This window comes from Sarcophilus harrisii, chromosome 4 (assembly GCF_902635505.1).
Source record: "Sarcophilus harrisii chromosome 4, mSarHar1.11, whole genome shotgun sequence".
NCBI lineage: Eukaryota > Metazoa > Chordata > Mammalia > Dasyuromorphia > Dasyuridae > Sarcophilus > Sarcophilus harrisii.
The window spans coordinates 383,615,093-383,632,733 of NC_045429.1; the positions used below are offsets into that span (position 1 = coordinate 383,615,093).

The following is a 17,641-nucleotide window of genomic DNA, read 5'->3' on the forward strand; positions in this document are numbered from 1 at the left end:
AGTAGTCATAATTGTAGAAATAGCAACAGTAGTGATTGCAATTAGGTTACAGTTTTTTCCTCTCTCTAATATGAGGAGTAGTAGTAATAGTAGCAGCAATCAGTAACTATATAATGAAGTTGCAATTGTTTCCAAATTGAGTAGTAGTGGTAATGGCAGCAGCAGTACTAGTAGCAATTGTGTAATGAGATTACAGTTTTTTTCTTTCTAAACTGAGTAATTCATTGTCTTAATGAGGTTAGCTCACGTTTATATAGTAAAATTTGTAATGAACTGTTACATGTATTATGTCATTCAAACCTCAGTTCCTTGATAGATGGTCTATTATTAAACCCCCCCCCCCATTTTATAGGTGTGGAAACCGAGGCTAAAAGAGACTAAATATTGTGCCATAGTCACACAGCTAGTACATATCCAAAGCACAATATCAGCTCAGGTCTTCCTGGTTCCAATTCTAACAGACTGTCATTTCACCACCTATTAAATGACAGAGATCATGTGTACAGAATCAGCCATTGGCATGCAGCAGAGTCACATTTAGACATATTCTGACCACCATTCACCTTTCTCCCATCTCCTCCCTCCTCCCCCCCCCCCATATCGAAATCCTTTGACTGAGACCTTCTTTGGCTGGCAACAATGACTGTTGACATTCTATTGTGAACTCTGTGAGGGCAAGGACTGTCTTTTTATTAATTGAAATCTCAGCACTTAACAGTGCCTGGTACATAGTAGGTATTTAATAATGTTTATTGGATATTGGATTGACAGATTATTACCTGAACAGTGAAAAGATATTAGACTCGTGATTGTTTCAGATGAGCAATAAGCAAATGAATACTTGAGAATAAGCCATACTGAGAATTGTAATCAAAATCTTGCTTAATCCAGAGAGCAGCAAGGTACCACTATATTTCCCCATATTACAAGTTTACTTTCTCTAGGTTCCTGCTGAACTCAGGCTGTATGTTGCTAAGCATTGTGATAGCAGTAACAATTGTTAAGGAGACTAGCACTGAGAAGCAATATATGGTTATGTACATAGAATAGAAGTTAACAGGACCCCCACTGTTTATTATTCCCATATATGATTTCAGTGGGGTTTCTAAGTAGGTTGTGATGAGCAGGGTCTTGTGCCTGTTCATGTGTGCACATATGTGTATCCATAGGGAATTTTCCCAAGAAACTCTATCAAAAATCATTCTACATCAGCCACTGCTGCTAACCACTGCCCCTCCTGTCTTTTTTTTTCCCTCTCTCTCCTTTGTGACAGTGTCTGGAGGTCGAAGCCGCTTGCATCTGATTGACCTAGGCAGCTGTGTCAAAGCTCTCAGCAAAAATCGAGAGGGTGGTTCAGGCTTGTGCCTGTCACTATCAGCCCTGGGAAATGTCATCCTTGCTCTGGTCAATGGCAGCAAACACATCCCTTACAAGTAAGTGACTTTCTCCTTCAGAAGCCTGAGGGAGCATTGTATACTTTGAGTTTGGACAATAGAGCTTGACTCTGTGAGCCCAAAGGTGGTCAGTAGTAAAGGTGGGATACAGAAACACCCAGGGGAAACTTCAGTTTTATTATCCAATCAGGACCAAGAACTTGAATCCATTTCCTGCAATGCAGTGCATTATTTTCCAGTCAGGCAGGGTCTGGGAACAATAGTCAATGTTGTTCAGTCATTTTAGTTGTGTCTAATTTTGTGACCCCATTTGAGGTTTTCTTGGCAAAGATACTAGAACAGTTTGCCATTTCCTTCTCTAACTCATCTTATTATATAAAATTTTACAATTTTACAAAATGAGAAAACTGAGACCAACAGAGTTAAGTGGCTTGCCTAAGATCACACAGCTAGTAGGTGTCTGAAGCCAGATTTGAATTCATATTCTCCTGACTCCAGGCCTGGCATTTATCCACTGGACCATATAGCAGACACTTAATAAATGCTTATTAATTGATTGACTGAGGTACCCACTAATCAAGACAACTAGGCTTCAGAGCTGAAGTTCTAGATTAAGTGCTCCAGCTCTAAATCTATAATCATAAATGCAACAAGTAAAATATTTTTTAAAAAATTAGTGGGGTTGTTCAGTGGGTAGAGTACTGACCCAAGAGACAAGAAGACGAGTTCAAATCTAGCTATAGATAATTTTTTAATTGTGTGAGTCACTCAACTTCTGGCTGCCTCAGTTTCCTTAAATGGGAGTAATAATAGCCCTACCTCCCAGGATTGTTGTGATTATAAAATGAGTTAATATTTGTACTTTTTAATTTTTGCAAACATTAAAATGCCATATATAGATACTAGTTAATAATTAAGAATCACTAATAAAATTAATTACTGGGCATATCATCTACCCAGACTAAATCTCAGTTCATGTCTCTTCTAACATTAAATCTGTGAGCCAATGATTATAAATAAAAATAGTGACCTATTAATAATTTTTTCAAGTTAAGATTCACCAATAAAATCAGGTGTTATTATGAGCAATCACAGATTGGGAAGGGCCTTATCCTCTGGGAAAACTTTAAAGAATATAGAACAGAATGATAAAATGAGTGAAAACCCATCTAAAAAAAGATTTCCTTCATTTCCAACATCCATCTGTACCACTCACACCTTCAAGGGATAAAAGTGAACTGCCCTCATTCTTTATTACATGTAATTTTTATTGCCTAATGATCTGAAAAAGATGTATTTATTATTTCTGCCTTTCTGCATTTGATTTTTGAGGCTTTTATGCCCTAATACCTGCTAATGTTTGTGTAGATTCCATGTACCACCAAGAAAAAAGTACATTTCTTTTTGCTCCCATTCAATTTTCTCCAAAGGTCTATCATACCTAATTTTTCTAAAATTTTATTTCCCTCTTTAAATTTTTCTTATTTATTTTGTGGTTCAATTTATCTAGTTCTGGTAAAGCAAGGTTGAGATTCCCCACTAGTATAGTCTTGCTGTCTATTTTTTCTTACAGCTCTCTTAGCTTCTCCTCTAGGAATTTGGATGTTATACCATTTGGTGTATATATGTGTAGTATTGATATTACTTCATTAATTATGGTACTCTTTAGCAAAATGTAGTCTCTTTTAATTAATTAATGTAATTTTAAAATTAAATCTATTTTTGCTTTTGCTTGATCTGAGATCAGGATCATTACCCCTGCTTCTTTTTTTTTTTATTACTTGAGCTGAAGCATAATAGATTCTGCTCCAGTCTTTTATCTTCATCATTCTTCTTGAAATGTGTTTCTTATAATCAACATATCGTAGAATTGTGGTTTTTAATCTAGTCTGCTATCCACTTCTAGTTTTATGGGAGAGTTCATTCCATTCACATTCACAGTTAAAATCACTAACTTTATATTTCCCACCATCTTATTTTCCCCAAATTATACTTTTCTCTTTCCTTTCCTCCTTTCCCTCCTCCCCAGTATTTTGCTTCTGATCACCACCTCTCTCAATAAGCCCTCTCTTTTTAGAGCCGGTGGCCCCTTTTTATCCCCTTCCCCATCTACTTCTGTTTCCACTTCTATTAGCCTCCCCCTTTCCTTTCCCCTTTCCCCTCCTACTTCCCTATAGAGTGAGAGAAGTTTCTTTATCAAATTAAATATGGCTGATATTCTCTCCCTGAACTAACTCTGATGAGATTAAGGTTCATATAATACTCATCCCCCTCCTTTCTTTCCCTCAATAGTAATAGGTCTTTTTTGTCTCTTATATGTGATGTAATTTACCCCATTTTACTTTTCCTTTCCTCTTATTACAATACAATATCTTTTTTTTTTACCTCTAGTTTCTTTTTTATATCATCACAATAAAGTCAAATTATACCTACACCCTGTAAGTATACCCTAACAAAGATACAGCTCTCAAGAGTTAAAACATATCATCTTCCTAAGTAGGGATGTAAACATTTTAATCTTTAAAAAAAAGGTTTTTTTCCCTTTCCTTTTTACCTTTTTATGCTTCTCTTGAGTTCTGTACTTGAAGATCAAACTTCCTATTCAGCTCTAATCTTTTTTAATAAAAAAAATAAATAAAATTCTCCTATTTCATTAATTGTCCATCTTTTCCCCTTGAAAGATAATGTTTAATTTTGTTAGTGGATTTTGGCCTGCAGTCCAAGCACCCTTGCCCTCCAGAATACCATGCTCTAGGCCCTTTGATCCTTTAATGTGGAAGCTGCTAGGTCCTGGGTAATCCTGATTGTGACTCCTCAATATTTGAATTGTTTCTTTCTGTTTGCAGTATTTTTTCCTTGATCTGATAATTCTGAAATTTATCTTCCTTGGAATTTTCATTTTGGGGACTTTTTCAGGTGGATTCTTTCAATGGCTATTTTACCTTCTGATTCTAGGACATCAGGACAGTTTTCTATGATGATTTCTTGAAAGATATTATCTAAGTTCTTTTTTTTTTCATCTTGGTTTTCAGGTAGTCCAATAATTATTAGATTGTTTTTTTCTGGATCTGTTTTCCAGGCCAGTTGTTTTTATGATGAAGTATTTTACATTTTCTTCTATTTTTTTCATTTTTTTGTTTTGTTTGATTGATTTTCAATGTCTCATTGAGTCATTCTTTCCATTTGTTAAATTCTAATTTTTAGTGAATTATTTTCTTTAGTTATCTTTTTATAAACCTCCTTTTGCATTTGGTTAATTGAATTTTTAAATGAGTTGTTTTGTTCATTAGGTTTTTTTCCATTTCATAAATTGTATTTTTTATAGAATTGTATTATTTTTCCATTTCATCAACTCTATTTTAAGAAGTTTTTGTCAGATAATTTCTTTGTTTCCTTTTCAATACTATCCTGCAAAGCTCTCATTTCCTTTCCCCATTTTTCTTTTAACTCTCTTTTAAGATTCTTTTTGAATTCTCCCAAGAGAGCCTTTTGAATTGAAGACCAACTCATAACACCCTTTGAGCTTCATTTGGATATGTTTTTCCTTTAGTTGTCTTCAGGATTTGGGGTGTGTTCTTCCCTGTCTCCTTAATAGCTATCTATGGTCAGAGCTCTTTTTGCTTTTTTGCTCATTTTTAAAGGTTGAAATCTGCTCTTAGGGCAAAAGGGGAGATTGTCCCAAGTTTCCTCTACAGGCAACAAAGGCTTCATATTGCCCTAGAGTCAGTGCCTGCTGGCTTCCTTCCTGTGTTAGTGTGTGTGGCCAAGTTCCACATTATTCTTCAGTTCAGGGGCTCACTATTTGCTGTAATTGCATTGGAGATCTCACAGCTAGTCTGCTGATCCATTGGCTTCTGAACCGGGAGAGAGTAGCCAAAGCTATTGTATTTTGGTTAAGAGCCTTCCAGTAGATTTCCCTGGGTCACCTTATTGACCTGATTGAGACAGACTTTTCTTAAAGTTCTTCCAAAATTCTTTTGCTGGAAATTTCTTACAGTCCAAATATTTGGGGGTTTTATCACTCCAAAACCCATTCAGAGGCTTGATCTGGTGTTGATCTGAGGGAATCCAGGAAGAGCTCAAAGACCTGTCTACTATCCACCATTTTGGCTCCTCCCACACTGTCCCTATTCTTTATGTAGACATAAAGTCTTTTTATATTACCTAGAGTCCAAAGACCATTCCTCACCAGTATGACCTTAGCTCAGGAAAGCCATGGGCATTCAAGAACTCCATCTGCTGCCAGACCACTGCCCAACACACCACATGTTGGTCAAGCTGGTTTAAGGGAAGCCTAGAGCCAGGTACACATAATGCCCAATGGACTTGCATCTCAGCTAGTGCTGTTTGTTTGCCAACTTGTTGCAGCTCAATAGAAATAGAGAGATTTCCATTGTTCTCCAATCCTTCATGTTTATCTCAGAGCTTGAGGTTTCCCCTATGGCATCTTGCACAATCTCCCCCAGATAAGCAGCCTCCATGGGAACAAATTCCAGGTTTGATTTCAGGGTCATTGAAAAGTGGGATCAACTGAGTTGCTTACCCTTTCTTTGATGATAAGAAAGCCAAGGCATGAATTTGCCCAGAGTTGCCTAGCCCCTTGGTACTAAAAGCAAAACTGGGATTCTATCTCACAGCTTTGGAGACTTTGGCATCTTTCTAATCCCATTGAGCCAATATACTTCCCCTTTCTCATCAAGCTTTATAAAATATGAGTTGCCTTTCCCCAGCACAGCAGGAGGGATTTAACACAGCAGGATGGCCCCAGTTTCTTTTCTAAATTCAGCCAGAATTCAAAAGCTACATTATGCAGCTTTTGTATGAGCATGCAAAAATGCCCTACCTAGTGCCAAACTTTATTCTTTCTACTTGCATGTATCCTAGAGGAAACAGTCCCTTTTCTTGCAGTTTAAAAATTTTTTATTCTTGTTTACTTAAAAAGAATCCAGAATACTACTGCCCTCCCCCCTTCTAATTTCCCCCATCCCCCGGATGCTCAATTTGTCATACTCGACAACACTCTGCTTGGAACCTGTATTATTATGGCTTGCTTCTGGGAAATTAACCAAAATGTGTGCAGAGGGGATATGTCCTTTCCTCATTTCTCTTCATCTTGGTCCCAGATCATTTGTCATGTGAGTGAGTTAAGAAGTGAGTTTAGATTCATTACCCATCCTAGGCACTCCCCCAGGCACTCTAGACTTGCCCTAAATGATTCTGACTTTGCTGATGATACAGCTTTGGCAGGCAGCAAGTAGACGTATAGGCAGTAGCAGGGAGAATATCATCAGCCATATGTCATTATAGATTCACTGTCCCTTCTGAAACCCCACCAGTCAGTCCTGAGGGATGACAGTGTTCATGAAGGAGGATGGCCATGAACTGGAGATAGTCACTGAGCTACTGAAGAGATAGACCTTGGACAATTCCATGTGGACAAGATGAGGAAGTCTCTGAAAGGAGTGTGGCAGGCCAAATGGACTACTATACTCAGTACCAAGACATATAGGGTTCCAAATCCAGTTCTGCTTGATCTTGGACAAGTCAGTTAAGATAATTATTATTATAGCTGGCATGTATATAGTGCCCACTATGTACCAGGTGCTATGCTAAGCACTTTATAAATATTACCTCATTTGATTCTCACAGTCCTGGGAGATATATGTTATAAATAGTATTATTAACCACAGATTGTATTTTATTGTTGTAAAAGAATCATTAAAAGCAATATTAATATATACTAATAATATATTTAGTAATGCATAATATTTATTTTTAATGCTTTAGGTACTATTATTATCTCAATTTTATAGATGAGGAAACTGAGGCTGAAGTTAAGAAACTTGTGGAAAATTCATACAGTTAGTAAGTACCTGAGGTTGGATTTGAACTCAGGAGGAATTCTGGTTGAAAAGTTTCTATCATAGTAAATACCAGGTTAAGCAATGGCTCTGACCAGATACCAACTACATCACAAATGGCTTCCATTTTCAGTGCAATTTGAAGTTTAAGAAATAATGAGGAAAGTCCTTCTGAGTGCATAAAGAATTTAGCAGACAAATGTATCCCCTGACATGATCAATGATGAGTAAGGCCAATGAGTAATATTAGAAGTTTAAATTCAGCTGAATTATTTGTAAATTTGTAATATTTATTAAATTGCTGATGCATTGGATGCAGAATCAGGGTCTGGAAATATCTCAATGAGCTGCATCTATTCAAAAGAAATTTAATAGGGATAAAAGTAAAGTCTTGCACTTGGGCTCAAAAATCAGTAGAACAATGTTTGACTAGAGAATAACAATTTATATGAAAAAGACCTGGAATTTTTAGTTTAATGCAACTTGATATGAGTTAACAATGTTAACATGACAGATAAAAAAAGTAACATGAAGTTAAGACTTGTTAGTAGAAGCAAATGTTCAGGATAAAGGAGAATATGAAGTTCTCACTATATATCATTCTGGTTAGACTATAGCTGGAATATTGTGTTCACTTCTTGATAGTTTTATGTAGGTCCAAACTCAGCCATGACTACCCATCTCCTGTCACTCTTGCCCAGCACCAAAAAGGACATCAGTACCATATTCTAGCAGTACTTCTACATGTATAGTGGTTCACAAAATTTAAAGCACTATACACACACTAGCGATTATTATTATCCCTTGTGCTCAACATGTACGTTCTTCATGATTTTTTATTTGTTATGGGTCATAGCCAGCTCAGTGTGCTTTCACATTGGCTCCTCAGTGTGATAATTCCTTTAGAATTCTTCAGAGGCTATAATAAATTCTAAGACTCATAGTCAGCAATAATAAATAATAAAAGGAAGACTCCCTAACAATTAAAGCTATATAGAAGAAGAATTAGCTAATGAGAATAAAGATGGGTACCCTACCACTGGAAATCTCCAGGTGAACACTAGATGCCAAGAAAAATTACAGTCAGAAAAAATTTAGTCAGAAAAATTTCAGAGAAGATTCAAGGTTAAGTACCAGTTCGATAAGAGAGCCCTTAAATTCCCTTTCAAACATGAAATCCTTAGATTTAGGAAACATTAAGATATATCACCGTCCAATAATAGGAATGATATGTATCTTCACAGGAATCTGTAATTATTAGTTTATAGCAGCAGACTCAGTATTTTTGAAGACTCTTGCAAGTGCTTTTCAAACCATACCCATGATTCCCCAGAGAAATATTCTTTCTTTGCATCTCTCATAGGAAAACCCCAGGGTTGCTTTCCTATCATAAGGGGTTAAGGTCTAGAAATGCCAAGGGAAAGAGGCTCAACCCCCAAATATATTGATAATAATTAAATCCATGGTTCTCCTTGATCATAGATTCAGAACTGAAAGAGATCATCAGAGACCATCTGTCTGATCTAACCCCTTTATTTTATAGATGAAACTGAAACCCTGAAAAATGGAAGGACTTGCATGGGAATAGCACTCCAATAGTCAGTGACAGAGACTCAATTCAAACTCAGATTCTGTAACTTGGGTCCATTGCTCTTTCTGTGGTGTAGCACTGACTTCCAGTAGGAAGGTGGGAAAAGTCCCCAAGAAGATGAGAAGATTGTTTCTCTAAGCTTGAATGCATGTGGTTTTCATTTTTATCAAAATTCAACAGTTTAGGAATTGGTCAAGGAAAATACACAAGAAACAAAATCCTGGCATTGGTTAAGTCCCAGTTAGATTTAGTTAGGAGAGTAAGCAGTGGAAAGAGCTTCTAACTCTGTGTGTGTGTGTGTGTGTGTGTGTGTAAGATATTCACATATATTTAGAATCATTCAAAGACACATTAGTGGTGCATTATCTCTTCTTGATTTATAGGAAGAATGGTAATTTAGTCCCATTTATAAATTCAAGACTTTTTTTTGGAAAGGGAGGCATAAATGGGGGGGCGAGGAGGAAGAGAGAGAGAGAAAAAGAGAGAGAGAGAGAGAGAGAGAGAGAGAGAGAGAGAGAGAGAGAGAGAGAGAGAGAACAAGAACCTCAGGTTGCTAGGCAACAACATCAATGATAATTCATGGTAATACTTTTTTAGAAATAATAATTTTTATACATTTTAATGACTATGAGAATGTTTTAAAAAAAACTATGTTTGGAAAACTACAAAGACTAGACCCTGACACACACCCTGCTTTCTTCCTTCCTTCCTTCCTTCCTTCCTTCCTTCCTTCCTTCCTTCCTTCCTTCCTTCCTTCCTTCCTTCCTTCCTTCCTTCCTTCCTTCCTTTCTTTCTTTCTTTCTTTCTTTCTTTCTTTCTTTCTTTCTTTCTTTCTTTCTTTCTTTGAGGTTCTGGCTTTTCTTCCTTTTTTTCCTCCCAGGTTACCCTTAGGCTTATGCTTTAGGAATACTGCTTCCATTCAAGCTACCAGTGGCATACTCACCTTAAATCATGGCACTCCCCATTTTCTCATTTTTAAAAGTTTAGAAAAATAGCAAATGGATAGTTAGCTTTGTAAAGTTCACCACCAGACATTCAGTTCAGCTGGAAGTAGGGCTATATCCTAGCTATAATTACAGGACCTCAGAGTCCAAAGTTTCAGTAGCTGTTCTGTGACTAAGTTCTTGGATGAGTCTGAGCACATTGTTCCAGGTATCCTAAAGGGATTCATTCCTTCTCTCTTCCCAAGCCCTATAGATTTGTCTTTCAACTCAAGCTTAGTACACTCTTTAAAGAAAGTGATCATATATCATCTTTCTCATGTCCTTTATGGTAACTGGCCCAGCCAGCTAGCCCTACTTTAAAAAAATGAGGATATCAAAATGAATCTGTCATGAATGCTGACTTTCCAAAGATGTCCTTGCCTCTATTTTTTATGTCCTTGGCCTAGCATAGGTACTTAATATAGGGAGATGGCAAATACCATAGAGATTATCTAGTCAAAATGACTCATTTTACAAATGAGAAAACAAAGGCCCACTAATCTAAGTGGTGTGCCCAAAGTTACAACCCTAAAAAAGGATAATCTAGCTTCAAATACCACTCTGTCTCAAGATATATTGATCTTCCTCTAAACCACTGATTTCTCTCAATTTTAAAAGCATTACAAACTTTAAGACAATGTATTGCAACTTCTTCGTCTTCTTTTTTTTTTTTTTTTTTTTTTTTTTTTTTTTTTTTTTTTGATTGAGCCTGTACTTACTTGGAAGCTAGACAGTTTAGTTAAAAGAGCATAACATTTGGAATTAGGAAAATTTGTATTTGAATCCTGCTTCAGATACTATCTGTGTGATCCTGGTCAAGTCACTTAAACTCCCTTAGCCTTAGTTTCCCCATCTGGAAAATGGAGATAGTAAAGACATGATAACCTGCTTTGATAGAGGGAGTTTCCTCCTTTGAGAGCTTGCGATACTAGTGAAAGCGCAGGTCTAGTCTCTAGTGAGCACAGACTTTGATTTGGAAGCAACCTCAGAACTCTTCTAGCCTAAGTGTCTTCTTTTCAAGATAGGAGACCTGAAGCCCAAAGAAATAAGTGACTGCTTCAGATTATGTGGTTTGAGATTTTAACCTAGATCCCCTACTCTTTGTGCTATACCATATATCTCCTTATCTATATATTAACATGACTGCATGGTCACTGCAGCACTTAATATAGCTTCAAATCTTAGTGATAAATGATAGAAGCAACACAAACATTCTAAGTGGACTTGCATTTTAGACCAGCCCCAGAGCTGTCCCTTATAAAATCACTGATTTATAAAATGCACAAGTATTTGCCCTACCTTTGGAGTTAATTCCTAATAAATCCAACTGAGAGAGAAACACATAGGCCTAAATATTACAGGAGACAAATCAGTGTGAACAGAAAAAAATTTCAGACAGGAAGTGGTTTGAATTAGGTCTTGAAAGATGGGTATACTATGGATTTACAAAGAATTATGGCAGAGGAAGAGCAATGACTAATGCCAGGAATTAATGTGGGGTCTTGTGAATTGTTTGTGAACTGTTTAGAATTGGACTGGATGGAATTCCTGTTGGGTAAGAGCAACAGATAAGTTTTAAGAGCCTAAGATAGACCAGATAATGGATGATCTCTAATGTGAGGCTAAGATATTTAAGCTTGATCTAATAAAGGCTAGGGAGCCATTGTTCTTCTTATTAGAGAACTCTCTACATTTTTGTTGCCTTTGAAAATAACCTTTGAAAATACCACTCTCCAGTCTTTGCCATTTGTCTTTCATAGACCAGTTCAAACATCATCATTATTTCTTCAATGAAGTTTAGGCTGATTGTGACCTCTATATCAGAAGTATTCACTCCTTCTGACCTCTCAAGGCATCTTATATGTTTCTTATAACATTAATTGTGTGTTCTTTAATGTATTGTATTAAAATTATTTGTGGACAAGTCTTTATTTCCCCTACTAAATTTACTCTAATGCCTTAAGGTTTGCAAATATTTCACATACTTGACCTCATTTGAATTTAGGCAGCCCTAGATGCTATTATACGTTCTGTTTTCGAGATCAGAAAACTAAAAAAATTGAAAAGTGAGGTGATTTGGCCAGGGTCACAATCACACAGTTGATAGAATCTGAAGTGTACTCCATGTTTTTCTAACTCAAAGGTCCAATATTTTATCTACAATGCCATGTATTATCTCCAAAATCCACTTTCAGTCATAAAACTGCAAAACATAAACTGCAGTGGGTAATTAAAAAATGCTTATTTTCTTGTACAGTAGTGTACACTTCCTTTATCTAGCATCATTGAAGAGTGACTGGTCTACATGAGTAAACTTTCCACATAACTAAAGCTTGTCCCCTTTTAGCATCAAATCTCTTTTTTTGGGAGTGTGAGGGCATTATTTTGGATAGAAGTATTTCTGATACACACACATATACATATACATCTATATGCATGTGTGTAATATATGTATATACAATGTATTGTATATACATTGTTTGTATGTATGTACATACTCTTTGTATGTATATACAATATATATATACATATATGTAGCTGTATAATATATATTCTTGTTATGACTATACATATGCATATACACACAGAGAGAAAAGAGACAGAAAATATTTCTCCATCTTGTTAAACAGAATATAACAAACTTATTGCAACCTTTTCTAAATGTCTTAGAGATATCATAATGGAAATCAGTTATTTTATATTTATACCTCTTGTAGTAAGAGCAAGAGTACTGGTTTGGGAATAAGAGGTCCTAGTTTCAAAAATTCAGGTAATCAAGTACTAAGGAGTGTGATTTGGACATTTTGCCTCAATTTTCTTTACCTATTAAGTGTTAGACTAGTTCATCTCTAAGGATCTAAATCTCTAAGCTCTAAATCTTATGATATCTTGCTATTCCCCTGTATTCTGTTATGTAGAAACTAGGATGTTCCTGTCACACCCTCTATTCTCTCTCTGCCCTTTCTCATCTTCATTTCTTTCACTCCTACATCTCACATCCTCTAGAAGCCTCCTTCGACTTATCCAGCTAAAAGTGTCCTCTACCTCCTCATTTTTTCCTACTGATACTATGTCTGGACCTTTCCTTTGCCCCCATCACATCTTATTTCGTGTCATATTTTTTGTTATGATAAATCCTTGAACATGTATCACTGTGTTCCAATCACCATTTTATGAAGTAAACAAAAGTTCAAAACTCCCATTCTGTGAAACCTGCAAAAGAAAAAAAAACTACTTAATATTTCTTGCATAAGAACTCTGATAAATCCTTGGAGCAAGTTCGCATGTGCTATCCAAGACAGGATTTGTGAAACAGTTTCTTACTGCGGACACTCACATACGGTCATGCTGTCTGACTTGGCCTGTCCTTTGTGGAAATGTGCAGTAGGATTTTGGTACCCGGAGAGAGAGAGGGAGGAAGACTGAGCACGTGACTGATAAAAATACTCCAGTTTCAGAGCATTTGTGAATTTCAGCATGCTGTTGAGACAGAGTTTAGATCATTCTGCTCATTATGGTAATTTCTCTTAGGTTCATGGAGGCAATTTGAAGTGAATAGATTTCTGTCAGAATCGAAGAGGTACTCACAGAGTCTGTCTCTTGAAATTTTTACCAAGAGTAGGGGAGGTATATGTGGCGGGATACAAGAGGTGAAGGTAACTGCCGAGCTGTCAGAGCTTGAGATAATGAGCTTCCATGAACATCTGGCTAATAATAGAAGCTTTGGGGATTTTCCACTGTTGGCAGGTTAAGATAGTAAATCTATCAGCTGAAATTTATGAAGACTTTCTTCAGACTGGGATCCCAAGGAAGGGTATGCAGATGTATACCTCTGGTTTCTAAAAGAAAGACAAATTTGGCATTATCTAGCATCCAGCTTCTTAAACTGTGGTTTGTGATCCCATGTAAGATCTCATAACAATATTGGGGTCAAGAAATTATAATTTATTATCAATAAATATTTGATTTGTATATCTGTCTTGTATAGTTATATAGTTGGGATCACATAAAAATTTCTTGGGTGAAAAGGGGTAACAAGTGGAAAAAAAGTTTAAGAAATCCTGATCTAGTACAGGAAACCTGGATCTGAGACCTAACATCCATGCTTCCATAGATATAAGAACTTACTTCAATTATTTGATCTGCTTATTATGCCTCAGATTCCCTAGAAATCAAAAGACTATAATTACAGTCCCCTTTGAAAGAAAGGTCAAGGAGTCATTCCCTCTCCCCCATATTTTTGCTGAGATTAATCAGATGATAGCACCATGGAACTAAGTCAAATCAATTCAACAGCATTTGTTATTATTTTATTATTTCATTAAACTACTTCTTGCCTTTCTGTGTATCCTTAGCACTGAACACAAATTCCTGACACTTAGTAGACAATTAAAAATGTCTATTGATTATTATTTATTAAGTACCTACATTGTGCTAAACACTGGAGATACTTACTGTAACAAATAGGCCCTGTTCTCAAGGAGTTCACAATCTGATGGAAAGACAACTTGTAAACAACTATGTATGAAATGATATACACAGGATAAATTAGAAATAATTATATAGAGAAAATGCTAGCACTGAGTCTAGAGCAGGAAGGGTCCTTAGCACTCCCCAATTTTGCAAATAAGGAAACAGAGGCTAAAAAGATTAACTGATGTGCCCATAGTTACCCAGATACTAGATTGCAGAGGTAGGTTTTCAAGCCTTAATTCATTTATATGCAAAATCCCTACTTATGCCCAATTGAGCCCCAATCAAGTTATAGCTGAGCAATCACCGAGCACTGTGGCCTCACAGGGGCATCTCTGGCTCTGACTCAAGTCTTCTGACTTCAAAGCCAATGTTCTTTGCATTGTACCATTCCTTAGTGTATTATAACTCATTATAATCTGGTAATAACATAACTTGATTTTTTACTGTAACTCAGGCGAATCTATCCTGAATATCTCTCTACCTAATATAAATTTCCATGCTTTTTTCCCAACCGAACTAAAATATTGAGTGCTGAAGTCATTAACATGACCCATGCACTCATTTATTCAACAAGGATCTGACATGTTCAGTAGTACATGGACACTCTACTGGACAGATGGTCCAGGGATAAGCTGGTCCCAAAAAAATATAAGATAAAGAAAAACCTCATTCTTGAGGTCCTCTACCAAAAGCATCAAAAATAAATGTGAGAAGCACAAATTTAGAGACATCTCCATCGCCAAGATTCCCACAGACTATTTGTGCCCGACTTGTAGTAGAGAATTCTGACTTGTATTGGTCTGATCAGCCACAACCAGGCACACTATAACTTGATTCCAACATAATGAAGTCATTTCGATCCTCTTTGAGCACAAAGGGTAATAACCAACCAAACATATGTACATACTTATAAGTCTTTGAGAATAAAATAGAAACCCATACAAAATAATACTTGAATTTGTCAATGCCAAGAAGCTCCAAAGTAGAATTGATTTAGTTCAAGGAAGATTTCCTAGTCTAAGTGGCCTTTGAATTGTGGTTACTAGACTCAATTCAACCTTTTTCTCATTTTGCTCATGCTGTCTCACTGTGTTATCCTTTCCAAATTTTCTAAGGCAGCTCCATCAAGCATCACAGTTGTGCAGACTGCACTGAACGCAAATCATGATAAACTACTAAGCTGAATATAAGACTCAGAGTCCATAGCCTCATGTCATCCTTAATGATAACTAATCATTGTATATGAAAAAGAAGTGTTCCCACCAGAAGGAAGCAGCAATAGGAGGTGGGCCCAGGTTGGTCTGGGGCCAGTGCACATATAGCCAGAGATGCTCCTGTGAGCACACAGTGATCTGTGATTGCTCAACTATAACTTGATTGGGGCTCAATTAGGCATTAGTAGGGATTTTGCATACAAATGAGTTGGGGCTTAATTCATTAGAAAACTGTCTTGAGCATTTAATAGAGTTTCAATCAGAGTATCCAACCATAAATTCTCACCTGTTTCACAACTGGTTCAGGCTCAATTGAGCATTAATAGATCTTTTTGTCCATGCAAATGAGGTGATAATTCATTTCATGTGTAATTGAACAATTTTCAAATAGTTGTGTTCATGGAGCAGTTGGATGCTGTTAAGTTGAACCAAATTGTCTAATGTACACAGTAATTTTTAAGTAAAGCTTAGTTAAATTTATTTTTGATGACAGTAACTGCAGTGGTTTCATTAAGAATGGAAAAACACTAAAATCCATTAATGCAGCTCAATTCCTTTGTAAATAGAGAATAGAGACTTTAGCAGGTGATGAAGGAAAATATGACTTTGAATTAGGTCAAGAAAGAATAGGAAATTTAATTGACAAGAACAAAGACCATCATTTCTATTTTCTCATCATTCTGTTTCCCTCCAGCCCTCCATATTCCATCCTCCACTACTTAAACTCAGTTGTTAAAAAATCAACTAGACTACAGAATTCCAACTATACTCCATGGAAAGTGTTCTGAGCTACTTGGGGAAGATACCAATGGGAGATCTTGTTTCTGATTTCATTGCTATCTCTCACTCTTTTTCAGAAATGCATAGATATTTTCTCTATGTTCTTCCTCCTCTCTTCCAGCAGAGCAGGTCCCTACTTTTCTTCAAAATATTTATCATTAGCTTCTCCAGGAGCCAGCTTCATCCAGATTCAACCAGCCAAATAATCTAGTATCCCATTGGTGCACTAAGCAAAAAAAATTAATATATGCATGCTTCTATTTTATTTCATGGTTTTTTTAAAAAGTATATAATTTAGTAGAGTAAAAAGTGTCTTAAAAGTTCTCTTTTCTCCAACATGGAATCTTTCATGTACCTTTGTGTACATACTTAAGATTCCTTTATAAATATAGCCACTTACATCTAATCATGTATAAAACAGGAAGATGCTCACAATAGTCATGGATATCATCCATGGTAGCCTATATAATCTTCAACTACAATAGAGATATTCTTTTGACAGTGTGATCCTCCATGAACTCTCATTTTTATCAGACATAGTGCTAATTTTTATCAATTTCCCCATAGAATCTCTATAAGACTATAAGTTATAGATAGGTTGTTAGTCTTTGGTCAAGGGAATTACCACTTCCAAAGTTCCCTACTCTGATGAAATGGGGTTTACTGAGAAGACAGAAAAGAAGATAAAAAGAGGAAAAGAAGGAGAAAGAAAAAAAAGAAAAAGAAAGAAAAGGAAAATCATGATAGCATCAATTTCCAAAACTTATAGAAGTTTCTCAGTAAGAGTCATAATTGTTCAAAAGAGATCAGTCTAAAATTCTATACAGGAAAAACCATATGAATAAAAAATGACTATTGTCTAGATTAGTGTTTCAAATTCATATAGTTACAGGCCACTCCTGACCCATACATAAGGATCCCTGAAGATTGCACATCAATTGAGTTTTAAAATGTAATATTATCTATGTTCTATTGAATATTTATTTTGTTAAAATATTTTCCAAATACATTTTAATTTAGTTTAGTGTTGCTTTCTAGGCAGTGTATGATATCTTTAATGAGACTATAATATGCAGCTTGAATGGCCAGTTGCTGAGAAATAAAGGAAGTTTGTTTGCACTAAGGAAATTTTGTAATGCTTTCAACAGCATCATTCTGCATCAGAGACCAAAGCTTGTCTGCAACTGCTAATATTCTAAAACAAGTAATCTGGGTGATGCTGTTAGGTCAAGAGAATCAAGATTGTAGGTGGCTTCCGAGAGCAATAGAAACATGCAATTTTGATTTTCATCTTTGAACTCCCAATGCCTTGCACATAGTTGATATATAAATAAATGTTTAT

The 17,641-nt window shown here is 36.0% G+C and overlaps 1 protein-coding gene across 2 annotated transcripts in view; it reads left to right on the forward strand.

The window, feature by feature from the left end:
- The window catches only part of KIF26B (kinesin family member 26B), a 612,624-nt gene that overhangs the window by 533,301 nt on the left and 61,682 nt on the right, over positions 1-17,641 (forward strand). For both annotated transcript variants that reach the window (XM_003767766.4, XM_031966991.1), the window contains one exon: positions 1,274-1,433. In XM_003767766.4, the coding sequence (XP_003767814.2) occupies positions 1,274-1,433 (160 nt within the window). The remainder of the gene's footprint in view (positions 1-1,273; positions 1,434-17,641) is intronic.